This window comes from Pelodiscus sinensis, chromosome 13 (assembly GCF_049634645.1).
Source record: "Pelodiscus sinensis isolate JC-2024 chromosome 13, ASM4963464v1, whole genome shotgun sequence".
Taxonomy (NCBI): domain Eukaryota; kingdom Metazoa; phylum Chordata; order Testudines; family Trionychidae; genus Pelodiscus; species Pelodiscus sinensis.
The window spans coordinates 26,481,290-26,502,120 of record NC_134723.1 but is presented as its reverse complement, the minus strand read 5'-3'; the positions used below and the strand labels follow the sequence as shown (position 1 = coordinate 26,502,120).

General features: G+C 39.1%; 1 protein-coding gene across 1 annotated transcript; it reads left to right on the top strand.

Annotated features, from left to right (window-relative positions):
• The first annotated feature begins 1,660 nt into the window (after nt 1-1,660).
• Nucleotides 1,661-20,312, top strand: MAGT1 (magnesium transporter 1). Its single transcript, XM_006136194.4, has 10 exons — nt 1,661-1,820; nt 2,676-2,845; nt 3,348-3,465; nt 6,434-6,574; nt 7,077-7,217; nt 8,679-8,768; nt 12,089-12,152; nt 14,583-14,657; nt 16,746-16,836; nt 18,376-20,312. Exons 1-10 carry the CDS (start codon nt 1,731-1,733, stop codon nt 18,389-18,391), a joined length of 996 nt encoding a protein of 331 aa, XP_006136256.2. The 5' UTR covers nt 1,661-1,730; the 3' UTR covers nt 18,392-20,312.
• Nucleotides 20,313-20,831: the final 519 nt, after the last annotated feature.

The following is a 20,831-nucleotide window of genomic DNA, read 5'->3' as shown; positions in this document are numbered from 1 at the left end:
CTCTTCTCTGGACCCTCTCCAATTTCTCCACATCTTTCTTGAAATGCAGTGCCCAGAACTGGACACAATGCTCCAACTAAGGCCTAACCAGCACAGAATAGAGCAGAAGAATGACTTCTCGTGTCTTGCTCACAACACACCTGTTAATGTATGCCAGATTCATTTTTGCTTTTTTTGCAACAGCATCACACTGCTGACTCATATTCAGCTTGTGGTCCACTATAACACTTAGATCCCTTTCTGCTGTACTCCTTTCTAGACAGTCACTTCCCATTCTGTATGTGTGAAACTGATTGCTCCTTCTTACGTGGAGCACTTCGCACTTGTCTTTATTAAACTTCATCCTGTTTACCTCAGACCATTTCTCCAATTTATTCAGATCATTTTGAATTATGACCCTATCCTCCAGACTAGTCGCAACCCCTCTCAGCTTGGTATCATCTGTAAACTTAATAAACGTACTTTCTATGCCAATATCTAAATCGTTGATGAAGATATTGAACAGAGCCGGTCCCAAAACAGACCCCTGCAGAGCCCCACTTGTTTTACCTTTCCAGCAGGATTGTGAACCATTAATAACTACTCTCTGAGTACAGTTATTCAGCCAGTTATGCACACAGCTTATAGTAGCCCCATCTAAGTTGTATTTGCCTAGTTTATTGATAAGAATATCATGCGAGACCATATCAAGCACCTTACTAAAGTCTAGGTATACCACATCCACCGCTTCTCATGCTTTCATCATGTAAAACTTTCCACATTATAAGACAGATTTATTTGGGGTTTTGATCACTTTGAGAGGTTGGCTTCCTGGGTGTTGAGCCTTTATGGCTGAGTCCTCCCAGAGCAAAACTGGTTCAAAGTCTATGTTGCTCTGGAGGAGGGATGGTAACCCCAACTCTGTGGTTTGGCTGGGGGGGGGAGGGAGACCAGGGGATCTGGCCCAGCAATGCAGGATAGTGGGGAGCCCTAGAAAGTATGGTGAGCATCACACTAGGGGGGATAATTTCAAGAGGATTTCTGTGATTCAACATGTCACAAACAGGCCCATTGTCCCACAGAGAGTTGGTGCTTTCAGATCTCACTGTTAGTAATTAATGTAGAAACAATTTCAGGGCAAAACCAATCTATTGTTCAAAGTTGCACCATGGACTGCGGAGTATTGAGGCTCTGAAATGAAGAACCAGCGACACAGATGGATTGTACTCAAACAAAAGCCGAAGACAGCAATCTGGAAAACAGACATCTAGCGGAAGAGAAATATTCGTTAATTAGTAATGCTGAAATTTGCCTGGGTTACAAAATTTGAATCCGCCTCTGCAAACATGAGCCAGTGCCAGCAGCTACCCGCGGCTATCAGGCAGATACCCCCGGATTTGCAGGGCTCTGCTGACGCTACCGCCTGCAATGCTCTTTGCGCCACCTATTGAACTACCGTGGTGTTGGTGTCCCAACGCGCCGCGCTCCAACACCCAGCGCAACCCAGCTCCGCCCCGCGGTCCCGCCACTTTACCCACAGAAACGGCTCCTCCTACTTCATCCACCAATCGAACGACCACAGCTTGCCTCCTTCTGATTGGCTGTTGGAGGAGGCAGTTAGACCAATCGAAAATGAGCCGGAGCCAAGTAGGGGGACCGGGAAGTGCTCTGTCAGTCTTGCCCGGCCAATAGAGCGGTGCCGGAGTAGGGGCTCGGCCAATAGGCGACGGGTGCCGGGGGAAGGCGAGGACATGGCGGCGCTGCGGGTGCTGATGTTGGGGGTCTTGATGGTGCTGATGGCCGGCGAGGGGCCTTGGGCTGCGGGGCAGAAGAAGAAGGAGGTGAGGGGGGGACCAACCTGGGGACCCCGGAGCTATAGTCTACCCAGCCCCCTGCTGCTGGGGGAGCTCGGCCCGGTTCGGCCATGCCCGTGGCTGCTTTGCCCAGCCTTGGGGAGCCGGCGCCCCGCCTGGGGGGGGTGCCCTTTGCTCGCAGAGGGGGCATCGCGGGGAGCCGGGCTCTCAACTATTTAGGGCCCCCCCCCCCGGGGGGTGCACTCCGCCCGGAGGGGGTAGCGTGGGGAGCCAGCCCCTGCCGGTGGACAAGTGATCTGTGGTCATCGGCAGGGAAGAAATGGAGACGTTTTACTTTGTTGTTGTCACTAAGATGTGTCCAAGCTTATGTGCAGATCCCTATTTCTGTATGCGAAAAAAGATTGCACTACTTGTGTATGGGTTTGTCTAGATTAGCTAAAGAGAATGGAGCCTATATGCAGTTTCAGGAATAGAAAAATCATTGCAACTGAGAAGTTGATTCCACCCCTCCCCGCAATGTTCTTCAGTTACAGGAAGTGACCAAAACTAATCTATAATTTAATGTAAATCAATTGGCTTGTTTTAGTAGTACTGAACTTTATTAGGATCTGTTTTCTTGGTACACTAATGCCTGATTATTGGCTTTTGACTTCGTTTTTTGGGCTGTACTGAGCGCTCAGAACTCCCATGGAACATCATTGTGATAAAGAACTGTGGATTCTCAACCTGACCACATAATGTGTGTCTTGTTTTCTTGTGGATTTCCGTCACCTTGTTAAAATGTCATCATGAGATTGTTAACGGTTCAGAGTATCAAAAGACAAGACTCTTTAATATTCAGTCCTTTTTTAAAAAAATAAACGTTTCTGACTTTATTTTTAGATGGTTTTATCTGAAAAAGTTAGCCAGCTGATGGAGTGGGCCAGCAAAAGAGCTGTTATTCGAATGAATGGAGACAAGTTTCGTCGCCTTGTAAAGGCACCACCAAGAAATTACTCGGTGGTTGTGATGTTCACTGCTCTTCAGCCTCACAGACAATGTGTTGTGTGCAAGTATGGACTTAATTCAGTTCTATAAACAGTTACTGTAAAAAGCGCCATGCTCTGTTATCGGTAAAAACTGTACCCCCTAATTTTCCATCAGCCTTTCTTAAAAAAAAATTGAGTAGTTTCAGAATGGGAGAGAGCTACTAAAACATAATAAATGATCATCAAAAGTCATATTAACTATATTGATTTTTGTGCTACAATCACTGCAGCTGTGCATTAAGAAAAAGATGTTTTTGGACAAATGCAGGAATCAACATTAATCTTTGTGGGTGAATGGGCTCAACAAGTTTGCTGTTGAACCTTGCAGTGTGAGATTTTACTTGTATCTAGTGTATTTATTTACAGTTATACTATATCAGATCCTTAAAAAGAGTTTTGGTGAGAATGGAAGATGTGTTCCTTCCAGCTCAAACATGAAGTATGTTCTCAGATCCCTCTGGTGCAATTACATTTTGGACATACCCTCATGAGTATAGCATTTTGTTTTATGTGTTTGTTTTTGCAGGCAGGCTGATGAAGAATACCAGATTCTGGCAAACTCCTGGCGATACTCCAGTGCGTTTACCAATAAGGTTTTTTTTGCCATGGTGGATTTTGATGAAGGCTCAGATGTATTTCAGATGGTAATATATCTATTTTAAGTGATTTTTTGTATTAGACTGTTGAGGAGACCCTGTGAAATCTACAGTACAAAAGGTATTATGTTACAGTATTACCATAATGAGGGATGATGGCCAACTTGTAATAAACAAACCAAAACCTGCAAAATAAAAACTGCACAGATATTTGTTTAAAAAAAAAAAACCCACAACCCTCCAATCTAGAGAGGGGCAACTTAGGCTAGTGAGTGGATCACGTGAGTGGTCCTCCATTTAAGTGGGCAGTAAGATTGTCGTAAACAAGACGTCCTCCTAGGATAGGATACTTTTGCTAACTGTGATTGCATACCTGTTACTTGTGGGTTGTGCCAATTGAAAGGTAGCAGTGCTTTGATTTGGAAGCAGAGAGAGCACGTGGCTCTCGCGGTCAATGTGTGTAATCAGCATGCACTTCACTTCCCGTGCCCTTGCTTTAATTGTGTGTCACGATAGTAATACTGGTAGGAATAAAACTATGTGGATGAAAACCAGCAGAATCTGGCAATCCTGAGTGAGGGCAGTGATAAACAAAATATCTCATGAGCCACACATAGAATCCAAATGGCCGCATGCAATCCTTGGGCTGCAGGTTGCCCACCACTGCTCCAATCCATGAGAAATAAGCAAGCTTTGTTTTCTGATATGTCAGTAGCACTAATAGGCCAAACTACTACTACTATGTAGACAACAGTGCTGAATAGGCATGAATGATGGACTGTATGAGCTAATTAGGTCTTTTTTGTCTAATTTTTGTAATGCCATTTAACATAATAGTGGAATTGTAATAACTTGTAAAATATTGGAATTAATTTTAAATGTTTTCAGTTTGCAAAAGACTTCTAATCCTAAACAGTGGCATGGGAGGGGGGAAGAAAACCTTTTATTTCTTATGAAGCTATTTTTAAGAAACTGGAGGTGTCCTATTTAAAGGAGCAGTATCAGAAAACGAAAATATTTTCACTTAATTAAAAATATCAATGTCCCACTTGATTTTCAGAAATATGACAAATTACTCGGAATGCACAGTAAACTACACTTTAAATGTCAACTCACTTCATTTTTTTTCCCCCTGAATATGAAAGTCCATATTATGGGCAAAGAATCTGTGGTCTGTCTCTTAAGATGGAAACAAATCTTAAAAAAAAAAAAAAAAGTATAAAATCATCTGAAGAAACTAGAAATGCTACATTCCTTGCATTCTTCCAAGTTACTTGGAATCTGTGCAGTTCAATGATACAAGCTGTTATTTATCATAGTTCTTGCCTCAGATTACATGCTATGTTTGTGTTAATTTGTTTTCAGAGAATTATCAGATCTTGATTTCGAAGATTTATAAACTGTGATTACAGTTTGTACCTCTCTGTGCTTCATATTAAACCAAAGGGAAAATCAGATTTTATAACTGATTTGCCACAATCTGAATGCTATGATTATTTCAGTCTGAAAGCATAATTCACTCTAATGCCACTGAAAGTTTTACACACCCTGAAAAGGTTTGGGCTCATGAAGAAACCCTGATGAAGCCTTGCTGTTGGAAATTTTATGCAGGTATTCTATGATTATGTCTAGACCACATGGCTCCGTTGATAGAGCCATGTAGATGAGTTTACTAGACATAGGAAAATGAAGTGGCAATTTAAATAATCGCCACTTCATTTACATCAAAATGGCCACCGCGCTGTGCCGATCAGCTGTTTGGCGGCACAGCGGGGCAGTCTGGACGCACCGCGGTTGACAAGGGAAGCCTTTGTCGACCGCTCCGTTATGCTTCGTGAAATGAGGTTTACTGGAGTGGTCTACAAAAGCTTCCCTTGTCAACTGCGGCGCGTCCAGACTGCCCTGCTGTGCCGCCAAACAGCTGATCGGCACAGCATGGCGGCTATTTTGATGTAAATGAAGCGGTGATTATTTAAATCGCCGCTTCATTTTCCTATGTCTAGTAAACTCATCTACTTGGCTCTGTCAACGGAGCCATGTAGTCTAGACATAACCTAGAGGAATATGCTAGAACACATTAAAAGAAGGCTTATCAATATTCTTTAAGGCTATGTCTACACTGCAGTTCTTTTTTGGAAAAAGTTATTTTTCTGATTCTTTTTTCGGAAGAGGCTTTTCCAACATTTGGCCCATCTACCTGGGGCCAAATGTGGGGAAAAATCTCCTTTTTCGGAAGAGCCCTTATAAAATGAGGAATACGGGGCTTCCAAAAGAACGCGTCTGCTTTTTAGGAAACTGATCTGAAAAAGCAGATGTGTTCCCTGGATGTGGCAGAGTTTGTCTGGGATACTTTTGGTATCCCGGAAAAACTCTGTAGTGTAGACATAGCCTAAGATATATGTGATTATCTTTTAATGCCAATATGTTTCCTGTAGATAATACTATATAGTTTTCTTTACAGATATACTTGAATACAAAGACTCTCAAATCTTCCTTTTATGAGTAAAGGCAAGAATAGCATTTATGCCTATAAACAAGCTTCAGGAGTTCAGGTTCTTTGCCAACCACAGATGTGAATACTGAAGACATGAGAACACAGATTATATTAGAGAATAAACAGTGCTGTGTTAAACCTAATGGGGGAATAACCAGTATTAAATTGTGGTCTGGGAGGCATTGGGCATCAAATAATTGTGTGTGTCTCCGAACACTTTGGATACTAAAAAGAGAAGAAAATATAGAGAATCCAACAAGAATGCACCTGACTAATGTACTGTATCTCTAATGTTGTGTCATGGATTTTTGTGTGTCCTAGACCATTTTATGAGAGAAGTGTTCAAGTCAAAATATTTTTTGTTAAAGTAATAATATCTATTTTATTAATAGCTCTTCTGTTTACATGCATAAGCTACAGGACAAAACTTGAGAAACTTAAAATAAGAAAAGCTTAAATGGCTAAATAACTTAATATTTGATGCTTCACTTCTACTTCTATTTATTAATCTTTTCAATGCAGCTAAATATGAATTCAGCTCCAACATTCATTAACTTCCCAGCTAAAGGGAAACCTAAAAGGGGTGACACATATGAGCTGCAGGTGCGAGGTTTTGCAGCTGAACAGCTTGCTCGCTGGATAGCTGATAGAACTGATGTCAATGTAAGTATAGATGCACTTTCATTTCCTTCCTGTGATGTAACTCTAGCTGTGGAGAGTCTGTTTGCTGGATATATAATGTGGTGAAGGAAATCTGTTCTATTTGTGTTCTTAGTGACACTATTCTAAGCAGATCCTGTGCCCAGCTATGTCTGGCTGAGCTTTCTAGATCTTTTAAAAACGAGTAATTTTTGCTACATGCTACATTATAATATTTTACATTTATTTCGTGCCTTCGTCTAGAATGATTCCAAATCACTTTCTAAGTCATCCACATCTATGGAAATAAAGCTATTTTGTTATTACAGGCAGAATAGTAAATAGGTCAAACAGATTTTGCTCCAAAAGTTGTATTAAAAAACATGAATTTCTTGACTACTGTTAGGATTACTAAAGAAATATTATGTTAGTATGTTATGTACACTGGTATAGATTCATTTCTCCATATTCTTCATCATGTCTTTACAAAAAGTTTTTTTGAACTTAACCTTTTCTACTTGCCTAGATTCGAGTGATAAGACCTCCAAATTATGCTGGTCCCTTGATGCTGGGTTTGCTGCTGGCAGTCATTGGTGGCCTTGTGTACTTACGGAGAAGTAACTTGGATTTTCTCTATAACAAAACTGGATGGGCTTTTGCTGCTTTGGTAAGCAAAATTACTTTTTTTTAACCTCCCTGTTTCATCTTGATCCAGATTGAATTTAAAGAGAAGGAAATACTGCACTCTGTTATCTCTCCTGCATGGAAAGTGATTAAAAAAAATAAACATTTCCCTGCAACTGATCTTATTATAAACCAGATTCTCCCAGTGTAAGCTGAACATGAGCAATTTAGGACTGCTGAGGATAGACCACATGTCACATCCCTGAACACATTTTATTATAGTGTGAATTTTATTTAAACTGAGGTTTTACCCAGGTTATACTTAGGATCTGATTATCCCTAGTCTACTCCAGTAATACTCATTTTTCAGAATAAGAAAATACAGGCTTTAGATGCAAACATTTGCTATTTGTCATCTGGAATTGCATTTCTAAATATTAAGTATTGGTACAGGTGCTGGAATTATAAAAAGGGCTGAATAATTTTATGACCAACAAGTGTTTGAAGTTGTTCAGAATACAGTCATTTATGTTATTTATCAGGGCATATGTCGATAGCATTCAGAAGATTGGAAAAAAATCTTTGCTATATTGCTTTTGTGTGTGGTTTTACTTGCTGTTAGTTGATACCAGACTTGATGAGACAGTGACCTGATCTAGTTTGGCAAACCAGTGTTCCTTGAAATGTGAGCTTATTGATCTTCTAAGAAGAGAGAACATCTTGGCTAGAATGTAGTACACGGTAATGGGTCTTTTGATCATAATGGCAAAATCCAGAAGTACTGGGACCAGAAGTTCAGTGTAATGCAGGCTATATTACAGTGAAAGCTTTATCTGGCACTTCGTAATACTTGTTAACCAGCATTGCCGCCAGCCACAAGACAGATGCATGTGTTTGACTCCCATCTGTCCAGCTGGTGGTTGTGGGGCTTCTGACAGCCAGCACTGCTGGCTGACATCATCAGCAGGCACGTCATCAACATCATCCTTCCCCCTCAGCCTGCCTCAAGCTGCTGGGAGCCGGAGCTGTTGATAGGGGGTAGGGGCAGAGCAATAAGCTTTGTTATATAGCACATTTAAGTAACTGGCAACCCTCATTCCCCATAAATGCTGGCTAATAAAGCTTTCCCTGTACTACAATATTAATATTTTACATAAAGGGTTATTTATGCCTCCCTTAGACTTCCAGGTTTAAGTTCAGATGATTTTTAAAAGCCATGACTTCTCAAATACTTCTGGAAGGAAATATCCATATTTTTGGTTATTGAAGATGAGGTTCATCTAGCTTTCCTTTTTGGTTGACTAGTAGTACTAACTGACTGCAAGACTTTCAATTCAAATGTGTTGCCGTAGGTGAGAAGACATTATTGATTAATAAGAGATACTGTGCTATGCAGAGTATAAGGAGATATCATCATCTATACATTCCTGGGTGAAGTGAATTGCAAAGATGAGAACTGAATGAAGAGATTTATATTGATTTGTTCTATGTCGTTCCTTTCTAGTGTTTTGTGCTAGCAATGACATCAGGCCAAATGTGGAATCACATCAGAGGGCCACCATATGCTCATAAGAATCCCCATTCAGGACAAGTGGTAAGTCTTTGTAGGATTACAATTAAACGATCCATGTTAAAAACACAAAATCCAGGATGTGAATTTTGTTTCTGACTTCTTGCTTCCCAAGTGAACAAGAGTAGAAATTCTATAGAAGAAGCACTTGAGCAGTCAGTGGGCAAATTTGAGGCATAGTATTTAACTGGCTTAGAAGGACTATCTATCTATCCTCTGCCACAGGTATAGGGATCGTGAAAGAAGGGCCTTAAGATAAGATATGTGAACAGGAAATTATTCAGGATTCTAGCATGGATTTAGAGCAGGGATGGACAAACTGCGGCCTGCATTCCATGTTTAGCCCATCAGACCTTTTACTCAGGCTCTCAACCTCCCACCAGAGCGGGGTCAGGTGCTTGCACTCCTCCACGTGTGTCATGGCTCCTGGGAGCAGGGGCAGCTAGAATGCTCTGCACATTGCTCCCACTCAAGGCACCAGCTCTGCAGCTCCCATTGGCCAGGAACCCTGACCAGTGGGAGCTGTGTGGGGTAGTATCTGCAGACAGAGCAGCATGCAGACCTGGTTGGCTGTGCATCTATATAGGAGCCAAAGGAGGGACCTGCTGCTGCTTCTGCTGGGAGCTGCTTGATGTAAGCAGTACTTAAGCCTGCACCCGGAGCCCCTTCTGGGCCCTAGTCCCTTTCCCAACCCTGATCCTCCTCTTGCCTTCTGAACCCATCAACCCCAGCCCAGAGTACCCCCTTACAGCCCAAACTCCTCAACCCTGACTCCACCCTTGAGCTCACAGCCGGAGCTTTTCATTTCTGACCCTAACCCAGAGCATTCATGGTGCGCCATACAATTTCCATACCAAGATGTGGCCTTCAAGCCAAAAAGTTGGCCCACCTCTGATTTAGAGGGATCCACATTTAGTCCTACCATTCTTTTTGCTAAGAAAGAGGAAGAAACGTGATCTTTTTGTTATGGATTTTGATTAATATTTTGGGTTTTATCACAAATAAGTGAAGTCAGAATTTGTCCATTATGTTTACTACATAGTTGTAAATACTTACAGGACATAAAGTAAATGTGACCGTATATACTGGTTGCTTTGAATTTCATTACAGCCAGTCCGTTTGCTGTAGTGCCTTATAATTTAGCATCAGTTCCACAAGAATAGTGGTATTAATCTTATTAGCCGTTTTTGTATTGGGTATATATTTGATTCAGTTTAAGTGTTTTGTCTTTTTTAGTCATTTCTCTTGTGTGCAATAAAATACATACAAATACAACTGGAAATGTTGTCGCTCCTCAGACTAAGAATTATCATTTTGACCAGCCAAATGACATGCCATGCTCAGCTCTGTATGATAAATCACTCTTAATTCATGACTAGATGGCATGTAGAGCACTCCCTTTTTAGCATTAGACTGCATCCTGTATTAGGAGAAGGGAAAACCATTTCTTTAGAGGGAACTATATTGTCTCCTAGTTCCATTTTTTTAAAGCTTTTTTAAAAACGTTGAGACTTCTTAGTTTCAAGTATCTTGCGTTTTTTAAGAGAGAAAGCTTTCATTATTGCTGTAAACATATCAGAAGTTAAGTAAAAATTATTGTATAACATGTTTGGTGTGTAAGAAATGCTACCTGTTTTATTTTCTTTTTCCAAACTTTAAATTACATTTTGTAGATATTTTACTAATTGCTTTCTTCTACCATATATTCTTGTTACTAATTAGTGTAGAGGAAGCACAATAGTTGCACTGTCTGCTTAAACTTTGGCAGTACATTATTTTAATAGAATTGTCTTTTTACCTTAAACCCATCCACTTTTGTCTCTTCTCCAAATGTTTTCATTCCATCTCTGAGATGGCCCCCACTGCTCTACTCAGTTTTATTTTTAAGATGTTTGCATGGAAGTGACAAAGACATCTTCAGGCAGAGGGAGAAGTGACAGCAGTTGGACTTTTAAGCATCTTTTTTCTGCTGCTTTCAGATTCTCAAGGGCTATATAGTTTTATTGGCTCTCGGAAGCTGAACTTTTTTTTTTTTTTTTTTTTTTTAAATATATGTACAACTTTGCTTCTCTTCCCACACACCCAGTAACTAGCATGTAAAATTATTTCTCTTTGTATTTATTCAGACATGCTTTTGTCCTCTTTGGTGATGTTTTATTGAACTTTCATAAGAATGTAATCCTGTGATTTAGTAAAAAGTTGTATTAATCAGTCCTGACCTTTGGTTCTGCCTTGCATATCATCTAGTGCTTTTCATTGTACTAGGCGCATGCCTGTGCCCCACATACTAACACAGGAGTGAATGCTGCTTCACAGATCTTTCAGTTAACCTCTGAGTAAAATGTGACATTTATTCGTCAGCATATCTTGATCTTCACTTAGACAGACAGATTTCAAATCACATGTAACTTTTTAATTCTGAGAGTGTTATAAAGTATTGCTGAACTGCTGGTCAAGAATATTGTTGTGCTTGGATCTAACATAACTCTGCATATGCAAAGCTTTTTGTATGTAGCTGACTAGCAATAAAACTTTCTCCTCCATATAGTCTAAGCTGTTTGTGACCTTCTTAAAAAAAAAAAAACCCCAATGCTTAATATTTTATATTATGTCTGAGTCACCGTCAGTGGAAAATATTTGTTTCATTTTGAATGTTTTTCTTATCAGCATTTCCTGTGTTTTGCAATTGCTTTCTGCTTGTTTCATTCTCAAGGGCATATATAGCAGATTTTTTTTTTTTCTCCGCCAACATAATTTTAAAAATCCTTTTGTTTAGACTTGAGCTTTATTCTTCATTCTGTTCTTAACTCTTCCCATTGGTAACTTTCTTTTAGTTTCTTTCTTTCTCCCCCCTTTTTTTTTATCTTGGGAAGACATGAAGTGTTTGATTCTTGGGCCCAACATGTAGAGCCCACAAGGTGTGCTAGTGGAGAATTCTCATTACATTTGGGTGTGGTGTACGCAAGTTTATGCTACTCATCCTCACAATACCCAGCAAACCAGGAGAAAAAGAGCGTTAATTGGAGAGGCAGGAGAAGAAATGCTTATAGTACTCTGCACTGCACTAAAGAGAATCTGGGCAGCTGGACACACTGGGTAACACTTCTGTGAATTAAAAGAACCCTGGGTCTGGCTCTAACACATAACTGAAGGATGGTTTTGGCCCTGCAAAAATCTGGATGGTACAAAGGTGGCACAACACCACTTTTGTCCCCGCTGGCCTGGGACACCTATACTCTATTCCCGAAAGAGAGAATACAGAATCTAGCCCAAGATTTTATCTCTCTAACTAATTACGTTAAATTCTGCTCAAAAGTTTCTTAATTGAATTTTGTCTTTTACAGAACTATATCCATGGAAGCAGCCAAGCCCAATTTGTGGCTGAAACACACATTGTTCTACTGTTTAGTATCCTTTGTAGTGAAATATACACATCTGATGGCAATTTAGTTTTTTGCCAAATTTATACATTCTCTCTTCACTATAGTAATTTGCTAAGATTCAAACCTGTAACATAATACTTATAATGATGACCAAAACCTTGTAGTGCCTTTATAATATGCCAGCAGTCAACCTTCTCTTATGCCAACAGCCTGTCAGTTCAACAGGATTAGGTTACAGTGATTCTTGTCTCCCTTTTCTTTCTCCTGGGACTCAATATATCCTTAAATGAAGCTATGGATCACTACATTTTTTGAGACAGCCTGTGTTGGTGTCTGTAATAGTAGGTGGAAGTAGAACTAACCATTTTTTCTCTTACCATTGATGGATTCTTTCCTTTGTACCAAGATCTCCTCTTCAATGGAATCCCATAGATGCTTAGTTCAAAGGCCACTGCACACATCTAAGTTGTCCTGTTACTATCTCCACCTTACTATTATGCTATTTTTGCCTAACATAATTAAATCAAAAAAAGGAAAGGATTTGGGAGTGGGTGGGTAGAAAAAGCAGCTTTGTCACTGCTACCTTCATCTATGTTTTTAAAGGTTTGTTTTTTTTTTTCTTTTTTTTTTCTTTCCCCCTTTCTGGAGAAGAGGAGTATCTTCCAATTCAACTCCACTCCAATTATTCCTCAGCTAAGACATGCAGGGTTTTTTTTTCCCCCTCTTCCACTGTCAGTAATCTTATTTGTCCTTGGCTCTAAACTTTCCTCTTCATCCATCTTTCGTGTTTCTGTAAGCCCACCAATTCCTACTTTTACATCGTCTCAGTATGTCACTACAATATCTCCTTACTGAAATCCTTGTCTAGGAATTTGTCTGCTCATCTTTTTCTATGGTGACAACCTTTTCTACAGCCTCAAAGTCCCTGCTCTCCAGATACCCCTGCCTACATTTTCAATGTACAAAGAGTCCCCATCTAGTGGTTGATTTCAAAATCTACTACAAAATTCCCTTCCCTGTTCCTTCAGGCTCTCTGTAATATACTCTGGCTTCCCTTTTTCTTTTTCCTCCTTTTCCCCCTCCTTTTTTTCCTCCTTTTTCCTTTCACAGAATAAGGTGACTGGTGCATGAGCCTCTCTGTTACAGCTGTTGCCATCTGGAGCAGACTTTCCAGGGTGTTTCTACTTCAAGCTGTTGTCTTTTCTGAAAATTCACTGTACCTTTTTTTTTTTTCTACCCTCCTCCCCCAATTCCTTTCCTTTTTGTTGTTTAATTCTGTTACGCATTTTGGGAGTACAGTTTATATAAATGATCCCAAACATAAAATTACATTAACATTCTCATTGTTTCATACTCCTACTTCTAAAACCAAAACAAAAAATTACAGTTGACCTTGTAATTCTCAGCTGGTATCCAGTTTTATCTGGCTTCAGAATGGGTCTTCTGTGAATTATTTTTCTTTCCATCAGAATCTTTTTTATTTCAGCAAATTGTATGCTCAGGTTTTTTTAATCTCATTACAATAATGAAGTGTAACTACAATATAGCTTCTGAGTTCAGGTGAATGAAGCAATTAATGGTAACTTAGATATAAAGCACCATGAATTTTTTTTTTCTTTTAGCACACTTATGATTTTAGTTATTTTAACTTGGTGATAGTTTGTTTTACTGTATTTTGAAAGGGTTTCCAAATTTCAGTGCATTTATCGAACAGTATGGGAGGGTTTTGGTTTTTTTTTTTTTGTTTTTTTTTTTTTTTTAAGGAAAAAGTGTTGTCATAAATACCACCTATCCCAAAACTGGGCTTTTGCTTTCCTTTTTAAGGTATTGTTACTTTTCTGTTGTGTTGTGTATAGAGTTTCCTATGTCAGTAGACCTTATGGTCAAATACAGCATAACCAGCTTGTAAATCTTGTCCTCAATTTTAGCAATATTCTTACTGGTGAAAAATAGTTCAAACTGAATATCAGAAAAGGTTCGAACTTTGCTGTTTGTGCCTGGAATAGTCTGTCAAATAAACAAAAATTGAGAAATAGCCTAACAAGATGATAGTTAATGTAAAAGAAGTTAAATAATATGGACAAGCTTTTGAGAATCTTCTCATCAGCATGGGGAGGTCAACAAGGTAGAGCATTATGAATTAGAGACAAGATCTTAATTCATACCTCCCTCTTTCTGAGGAAAAGTGCTATTTGTTGCAAACTTTCTCAATCTAATTTTGATATTTAGCTAGTGCAGTTAAACAGATCCCTGACATTTTCATGGTTTTTGGTCTTCTGTGTTTCCTGGAATATTACCAATTACGGTATGTTGATTGTAATTTTTCTGCCATATCTATCTTGGCTGGGGAGTCTTTAAGTTGTATATGTGCCATGTGTTTATGACTGAATGGATTTATTACATTTAAAAATAAGAATATTGTGTCTGTCAGTTTAGCCTTAAGCAGCTTTTGCAGATGGTGGTGTTACTTTAGGAATGGTATTACTGCATGAAGCTGCTACCTCTGATATGGATTTGGGGAAAAGAAAAAGTAAGTACTACCTCTAATCCAAGCAGTGTATATTGTTGCTTAATTGAAAGGTTTAATCTCCATCTAGGAAACATGTCTTCAGGAAATGTTTCCAGTACAGCAGTTTGCTGCACTGCTAGCACTCTTCTTAGTGTATGTATTTTTTCAAGGTGTTTAGGCTCTCTTTATTTAATTCTTAGTTCAGTGTAGAAATGTAGCAAAATAGTAAAACTCAAAGTTATTTCTAGCGGTGTAAGAGTGTAGAAATAGAGGCAGCAACATGGGGGGGCAGCAGGTGGTTCCCCAGGAGATGGACCAGGAGCCCCATGTAACCGTTTGGGTAATGGATAAGCTTATTGGTTACCCATTTAAACAGCTATACTGTTACATCCCTAAATGATACTAGCTTTTCGTTTCTTTGCTCTGCTACCACCCAACTTCCCCTGACGAGAGAGGGGGAGAAAAAGGGGGAGGTATGCTTTCCTGTACCTGATGGAACTGTTGTGCACAGTATACCAAAAGAGGTGAACTTTCTGTTCCTACAGAAGCATTTGTAGGAGCTCAGAGAGGTACAGGAAAACAAAAAAAGCATTCTAGGATACATGGACTTTAATAAATGCTATGTAATATTTGCTGACTAGGTTTAAAATAGGCAAACACATATAAATAAATGAGTTACAGTGTGTGGTTGCAAAAGGTGATACATTTGTACTCTTATGTCATGTCAACTCTAAATGTGTTTTAGGACTATCCCAGGTTAACCTCGCAGAGCTCTGCTTCTGTTTCATAACTCTGACACTGCAAGAGTCCAAACAGCAAAAGAGATGAAAAATTTTCTGGTCAGCTGTTTGTACTTCTCTCTTTCAGAATTCAAGCTGATGGAGTGAGCCCTTTTGTTTGTAACCTCTTCAGTGGTGGAAGGGGCAATTAACAAAGGCTAAGTCTATATTGCACTTCTGTTGTTAAACCTTTTGACACACGGGGATGTGAAAAAACACTTCCCAAACAAGTTTTAATGACAAAAAGTGCAGCTGTGGACAATATTTCATCCTCAGGAGCCACAATTCGATTAATGAAGCTGCTGCCCCTCATAGTGGATGGTTTTATTTTGTTGCTATGAAAGCTCTCCTGGTGATAAAGAGCAGCCATGCAGTGTACCTTACAATAGCTCGGCTGCAGCGGCACTGCCGCACTATTGTGAGGTGCACTTTGTAGACATAGCCAAAGTCTTTATGTTATGATGTCTCACAATGACCCATTTAATTTTTATACATCTTCTTGAGGGACAGGAGACGATCCCTGCTGGCTGGGCTCAGTTGCAGAGCAAACTTTTTTTTTTTTTTTTTTTTTACAGTTACAAAGTAAAAATTTAAATATTACCTTTTATAGCGAGTGATAAAGATAATATAAGTGAGATCAATGCATAGTCATTTACATACATTTCATGAAGTCTAATCACGTTGTAAGTTCTATACCAGTGTTTCTCAAAGTGGTCTGTGAAACCACTTTGAGAAACCTGTAAACTGGCCACGCCAGTTTGTTTACTTACTGGCACCTCAGCCACGGAGCCTCGTGGCTCCTATTGGCTCTGTTTCACCGTTTGAAGCCAAGGGGAGCCTTGGGAATTGGCATGGACTGGACCGCTGCTTCTTGTGGCTCCCTTTGGTGGCAAACAGCGAAACAGAGCCAATAGGAGCCATGAGGCGCTGTGACCGCAGCACCATAAGTAAATAAACCAGTGTGACCAGTTAACAGGTTTCTCAAAGTGGTTTAGCAGACAACTTTGAGAAACACTGTTCTATACCCATCTTAACTATGCTAACGCACAGGAAAAAACTGACTGGTTTGAATTAGTCAGTGCTCGGCTGAGGCCTGAAGTCTTGCAAAAGTTGGCAGCTAATCTGCCAACATTGCAGGATGAAACTTTTTCAAAGGGTCTCAGCAGTCCCTAATTCTGCTCCTGTTGACATCCACAATTAAATTCTCATTGAGTGCAGCAGGTGGAGATTTAGCTGTGGTTGAGCATTTGTAAGCCCTGTTCATAGTGAGTGGTGTTTTTAGGATGGACTTCTCTGATCATTTTATTTTGTACTCTGTTCTTATCTACAGTAATGTGTATAGCTGGAGTTGGCCTCGTGGTATTATTCTTCAGCTGGCTGCTCTCTGTCTTCAGATCTAAATACCATGGCTATCCATACAGGTATGTCTTTTTTGGTGTTTAAATTGATGTGCTTTAATTCATAGGGGTTCATGTAACTATGGTATTGATTGAAGAGTATTGCTGTAAATAATGGGACAGTGACTTAAAGCATTGAGATTTTATAACAGGATAAGGGTGCTACTTTTATAGTTAAGGGTGTAACTAAAAATGAATAAACTATTACCCTTACATCCATTCTGATTGGGGTTTCCCTTCCCAGTACTTCTTTTACATAAGTGGATGACTATTAAAAAAACAATACTTTGCCTGAAGTCTACTTCAGAAGAAAGATGGAAAACAAACGGTCCTGAAAACACTTCTCATTTTATGGTGAAACTAGAGACATAAAAACTGGTTGATTGCAGTAATGAGCAGAAACTTTGGTAGTCAACAGTTAAGGCCACTATTTTCTCTGTCCAGTTCAAAATAAAAGAAAAAAAATGCCATGGTACTTTATATAATCTGATAGGTAGAGAATAAATAAGAACCCCAAAATTATTTAGTATAAAACATCTTTAATGCAACACTGTCATTGCTCACCATAAATAGGGTAATAGGAGTAAACATTTGATTGCTTTAAAGCTTTTTTCCCTTGATTTATTTTTTTCCCCAAATCACCTCTTTCTTTCTTGTTACCTCATTAGAAATTAGATTTTTTTTTTCAAAGCTCATTAAGGGATTTGAAACCTAAATTCTACCTTGAATTCTAAATTTTTTGGGCGTGAGATCTTCAGAGTTGCCTGTGTCTCTTTATTTGTTATATGGAACATGTAGTATGCTTTTTGGGGGGCTGAAGTCCTAATCAGGAGGCTTTGTAAATACTTTATCCTTCTGGGGAAAATTTTTAAAAGTACGAATGAGAGTTAGGAAGTCAACTACCAATGCCCTCTTCTTCTGTGGCTAGTTTATGATTTGCACTTGCTTATGTAGGCTGATATTTTCATCTCTCTCTGCCAGGGCAAATGTTCTTTCAAAACAAAATTTATTAAAACCCATAGTGTGTTTTGGAACTAATGAGGGCTTGCTTCCAGAGCAATGGACAGAGTTGTGAAGGTTTAACTGATTAACCAGTAAGCCTCACCCTTGATGGGTGAGGCTACTGGCTAAGGTTAACAGCTGGAGCAATTCCCCGCCTGTCACAGGTAGGGGGTTGCTCCAGCCCGGAGGGTGGGGTGGTCCACCATAGGGTTTGCTCCCATGGAGCCCCTGCCTATGGCAAGGGGGCTCCAGCCAGGCTGGATCAGCTCCCTGTTCACCTCCTTTTAATCAATTAACAGGTTAAACAGTTGCCAATTAAACGGGATTTTATATTCCTAGGTCCCTCCAGAGTCAATCAATTTAACTTTTCAGTTGCTATAGGACTTGCTATAGCGTGACTGATCCCCAATTATTTTCACCTCAATTGCACCATACTCAGTTCGTCATGTTATAGTCTCCCATATGCCCCTAATCATTCTGAATGAAACTGCCTAGAAAACTAAATTGTTTATTTCTTTGCTTCAGTGAATTTTACTTTTAATACCCTGTGTTTTATTGCAGTTTCCTGATGAGCTAAAGGATTCCATAGACTGGGAGCATTTGAAAGTTGTCAGCTCTGAAACTGTGTAATGGAACTGAAGAGCTAAATGCATGTGGTTCATGCTACCTCTTTTGAACATGAATGAGATAGTTAAACACTGAACCAAAGAAAATGTGTAGTGCCTTAAAATGACAGTTTGCTCTGAAAGTCACATGGAGTATTAAGATTCAGTCTTTTTTCATAAGCTTTATATCATGTTAAACCATTTTACTTTAAACCTAATGGAATTCAAAACTTAGATTATGGACTAACAGTGTTTCTTTAAAATAACTAGAAACAGTACTTACATTTGGTTTGATAATTTTGTTTCCTGCTTCCTCAATGGTGTGGGGGTTGTATTTTTTTTTTTTTTTTAATTCCTTTATCTTTCCTCTCACCCTTTTGGTTTCTCTCATTTTCTTTTCCCTTTTTTCATAACACTGATGCTTGGGTTATACCCTTTCATGAATGAGAGAGACAAACACAGCATGTACCTGGAAATCTCTTCCTTTTTTCTAGAACACACTCCGGCTTCTAGCAGCAAATGTGCAGATATTACAGTTCTTCGACCTGAGTCTCTTGTACTTAACTGCAGTGCAGTGCAAATTATTATCCCCACAGAGTAAGGGAAAGTTATAACATATAGCACTGGTGAACATATGTGGAACCTTGAATGAAGTTATCCAGAGTGGTTTGATATTGAGTTTCCCCTCAATTCTCAACGCTTCCCACCATCAAAAAGACACTGATGTATTTTTAATAAAATGACCCACAGTTTGTCGCAGACTCTGCTGTTCTGAACTGTCTAATAAATTTGAGGCAATCCCCCTTTCCCTTCTGATTACATTGCCCGGTTAAGTGGACATTGAGGACCCTCTTTGCCTGATACTGAAATTCCTCTGTATGCTATAAATGCTGGCACAGTGAATCCAGTCTGCATAGTCCAAGGTTCAGAATGTTCTTAGCCTTTTCTTCCTTCGCGGTAGCTGATTTTGAAAAATTGTAATCTGAAAAATAGTCCAAAAGATAGTCTGTTTCAGCTGATAAAACAGAGGGATCCTAAATGTGGTATATAAATGTTTTCAGACTCCTGCCAAAAAAGCAGACATGCCAGCACTTTGAGTCATTGTAATTTGGAACTGTGATTTGCCACCTCCTTTAACTTGTTCTAGTTTCCTTCAGCTTTACTTAATAGGAAGATTGGATGGGTGGGGGATTACGGGTATGATTCCAGGATAACACTATTATCTTGGTGGAGATTCTCATAGCCTTATAGTAGCCCTTTCTGCTTTATTTTCTGCTCTTATTTCCTCTAACCAAGCATAGTGTGTCCCCCGAAACACTTCCTTCTCCATCCTATTCCTGAGAAGGAAGAGACTTAACTTCTTATGCCTCAGCCCATTTAGTCTTAAAAATGGGCCATAACTAAGAATTCCAGCACCAGTACTAGTGGAAACTCTTGCAGCTTGATTAGAAAGTGCTACCTGTTACAGAGCAGGACAAATTCCTAGAGGTCATTTATCATGAAGGATGTTATAAATAAGTAATTTCTTGTCCTCTCCCCTGTTCCAGGAGGGCAAGAGATATGGAACTTTTCTTTGGACTATAAAATACATAAGAAATAACTACTTCATTCAAACTAGAATGTTACTGTTATTCAAGTTCGCAGTTCACTAAGTTAACTTACATCTCAAGTGCCTTAACTACACTAATCTAGTCTTCAGTTTAAATATTGGGATGTTTTTATACAGCTCAGAACAATGAGCCTTAGTAGCACAGATAATCACTTGATTGACTGGATTTTGGACAACTTTCAATAAAATGTTTTACAGTCTAATCCTTGTTCTTGTGTCTGAACTTTAAATATATATTATAAAATATACTATAAATAAAATGAAGTTAATTTTCCTCATTCAAATCCATTGACTTACTAGATTTTTTTGTTATCAGTATGACCTGATAAACTGTTTGGGGTCTACTAAACTAGTACAGAAAATGTAGTCCAAGAATATAACAATGGTAGTAGGTGAATACAACTCTTCTAGCTAGAAAATTTTATCTTGGTCTTACAAGTTTCTTTGTATATTCCTTGTGAAGCATTTGACCACTGTCCTGAGAGAGACTATTGGACTAGATGGACTGCTGGTCTTATCTAGTATACAAAATATCATAGAAGAAACCTAGCACCCATCCTGGAACTTTGAAGAAGTTTACAATGCAATAATAGATTGCTTCAGCTCTTGCTTTTCATCAATACTCCAAGAATGCTGCCATTTAATATTTTCAAGCTTGTTGAAGAGTTTTCAAGCTTTTTGAAGTTCAGTTGAAATTGAACTTCAAAAGTATTGATATCTAAGTTATCCAAACCATAGCAACTTAGGACTCTGTTTCTGAGGAGGTAAAATTTTTGTGTCATTAACTGTGTCATAAGGCTTGA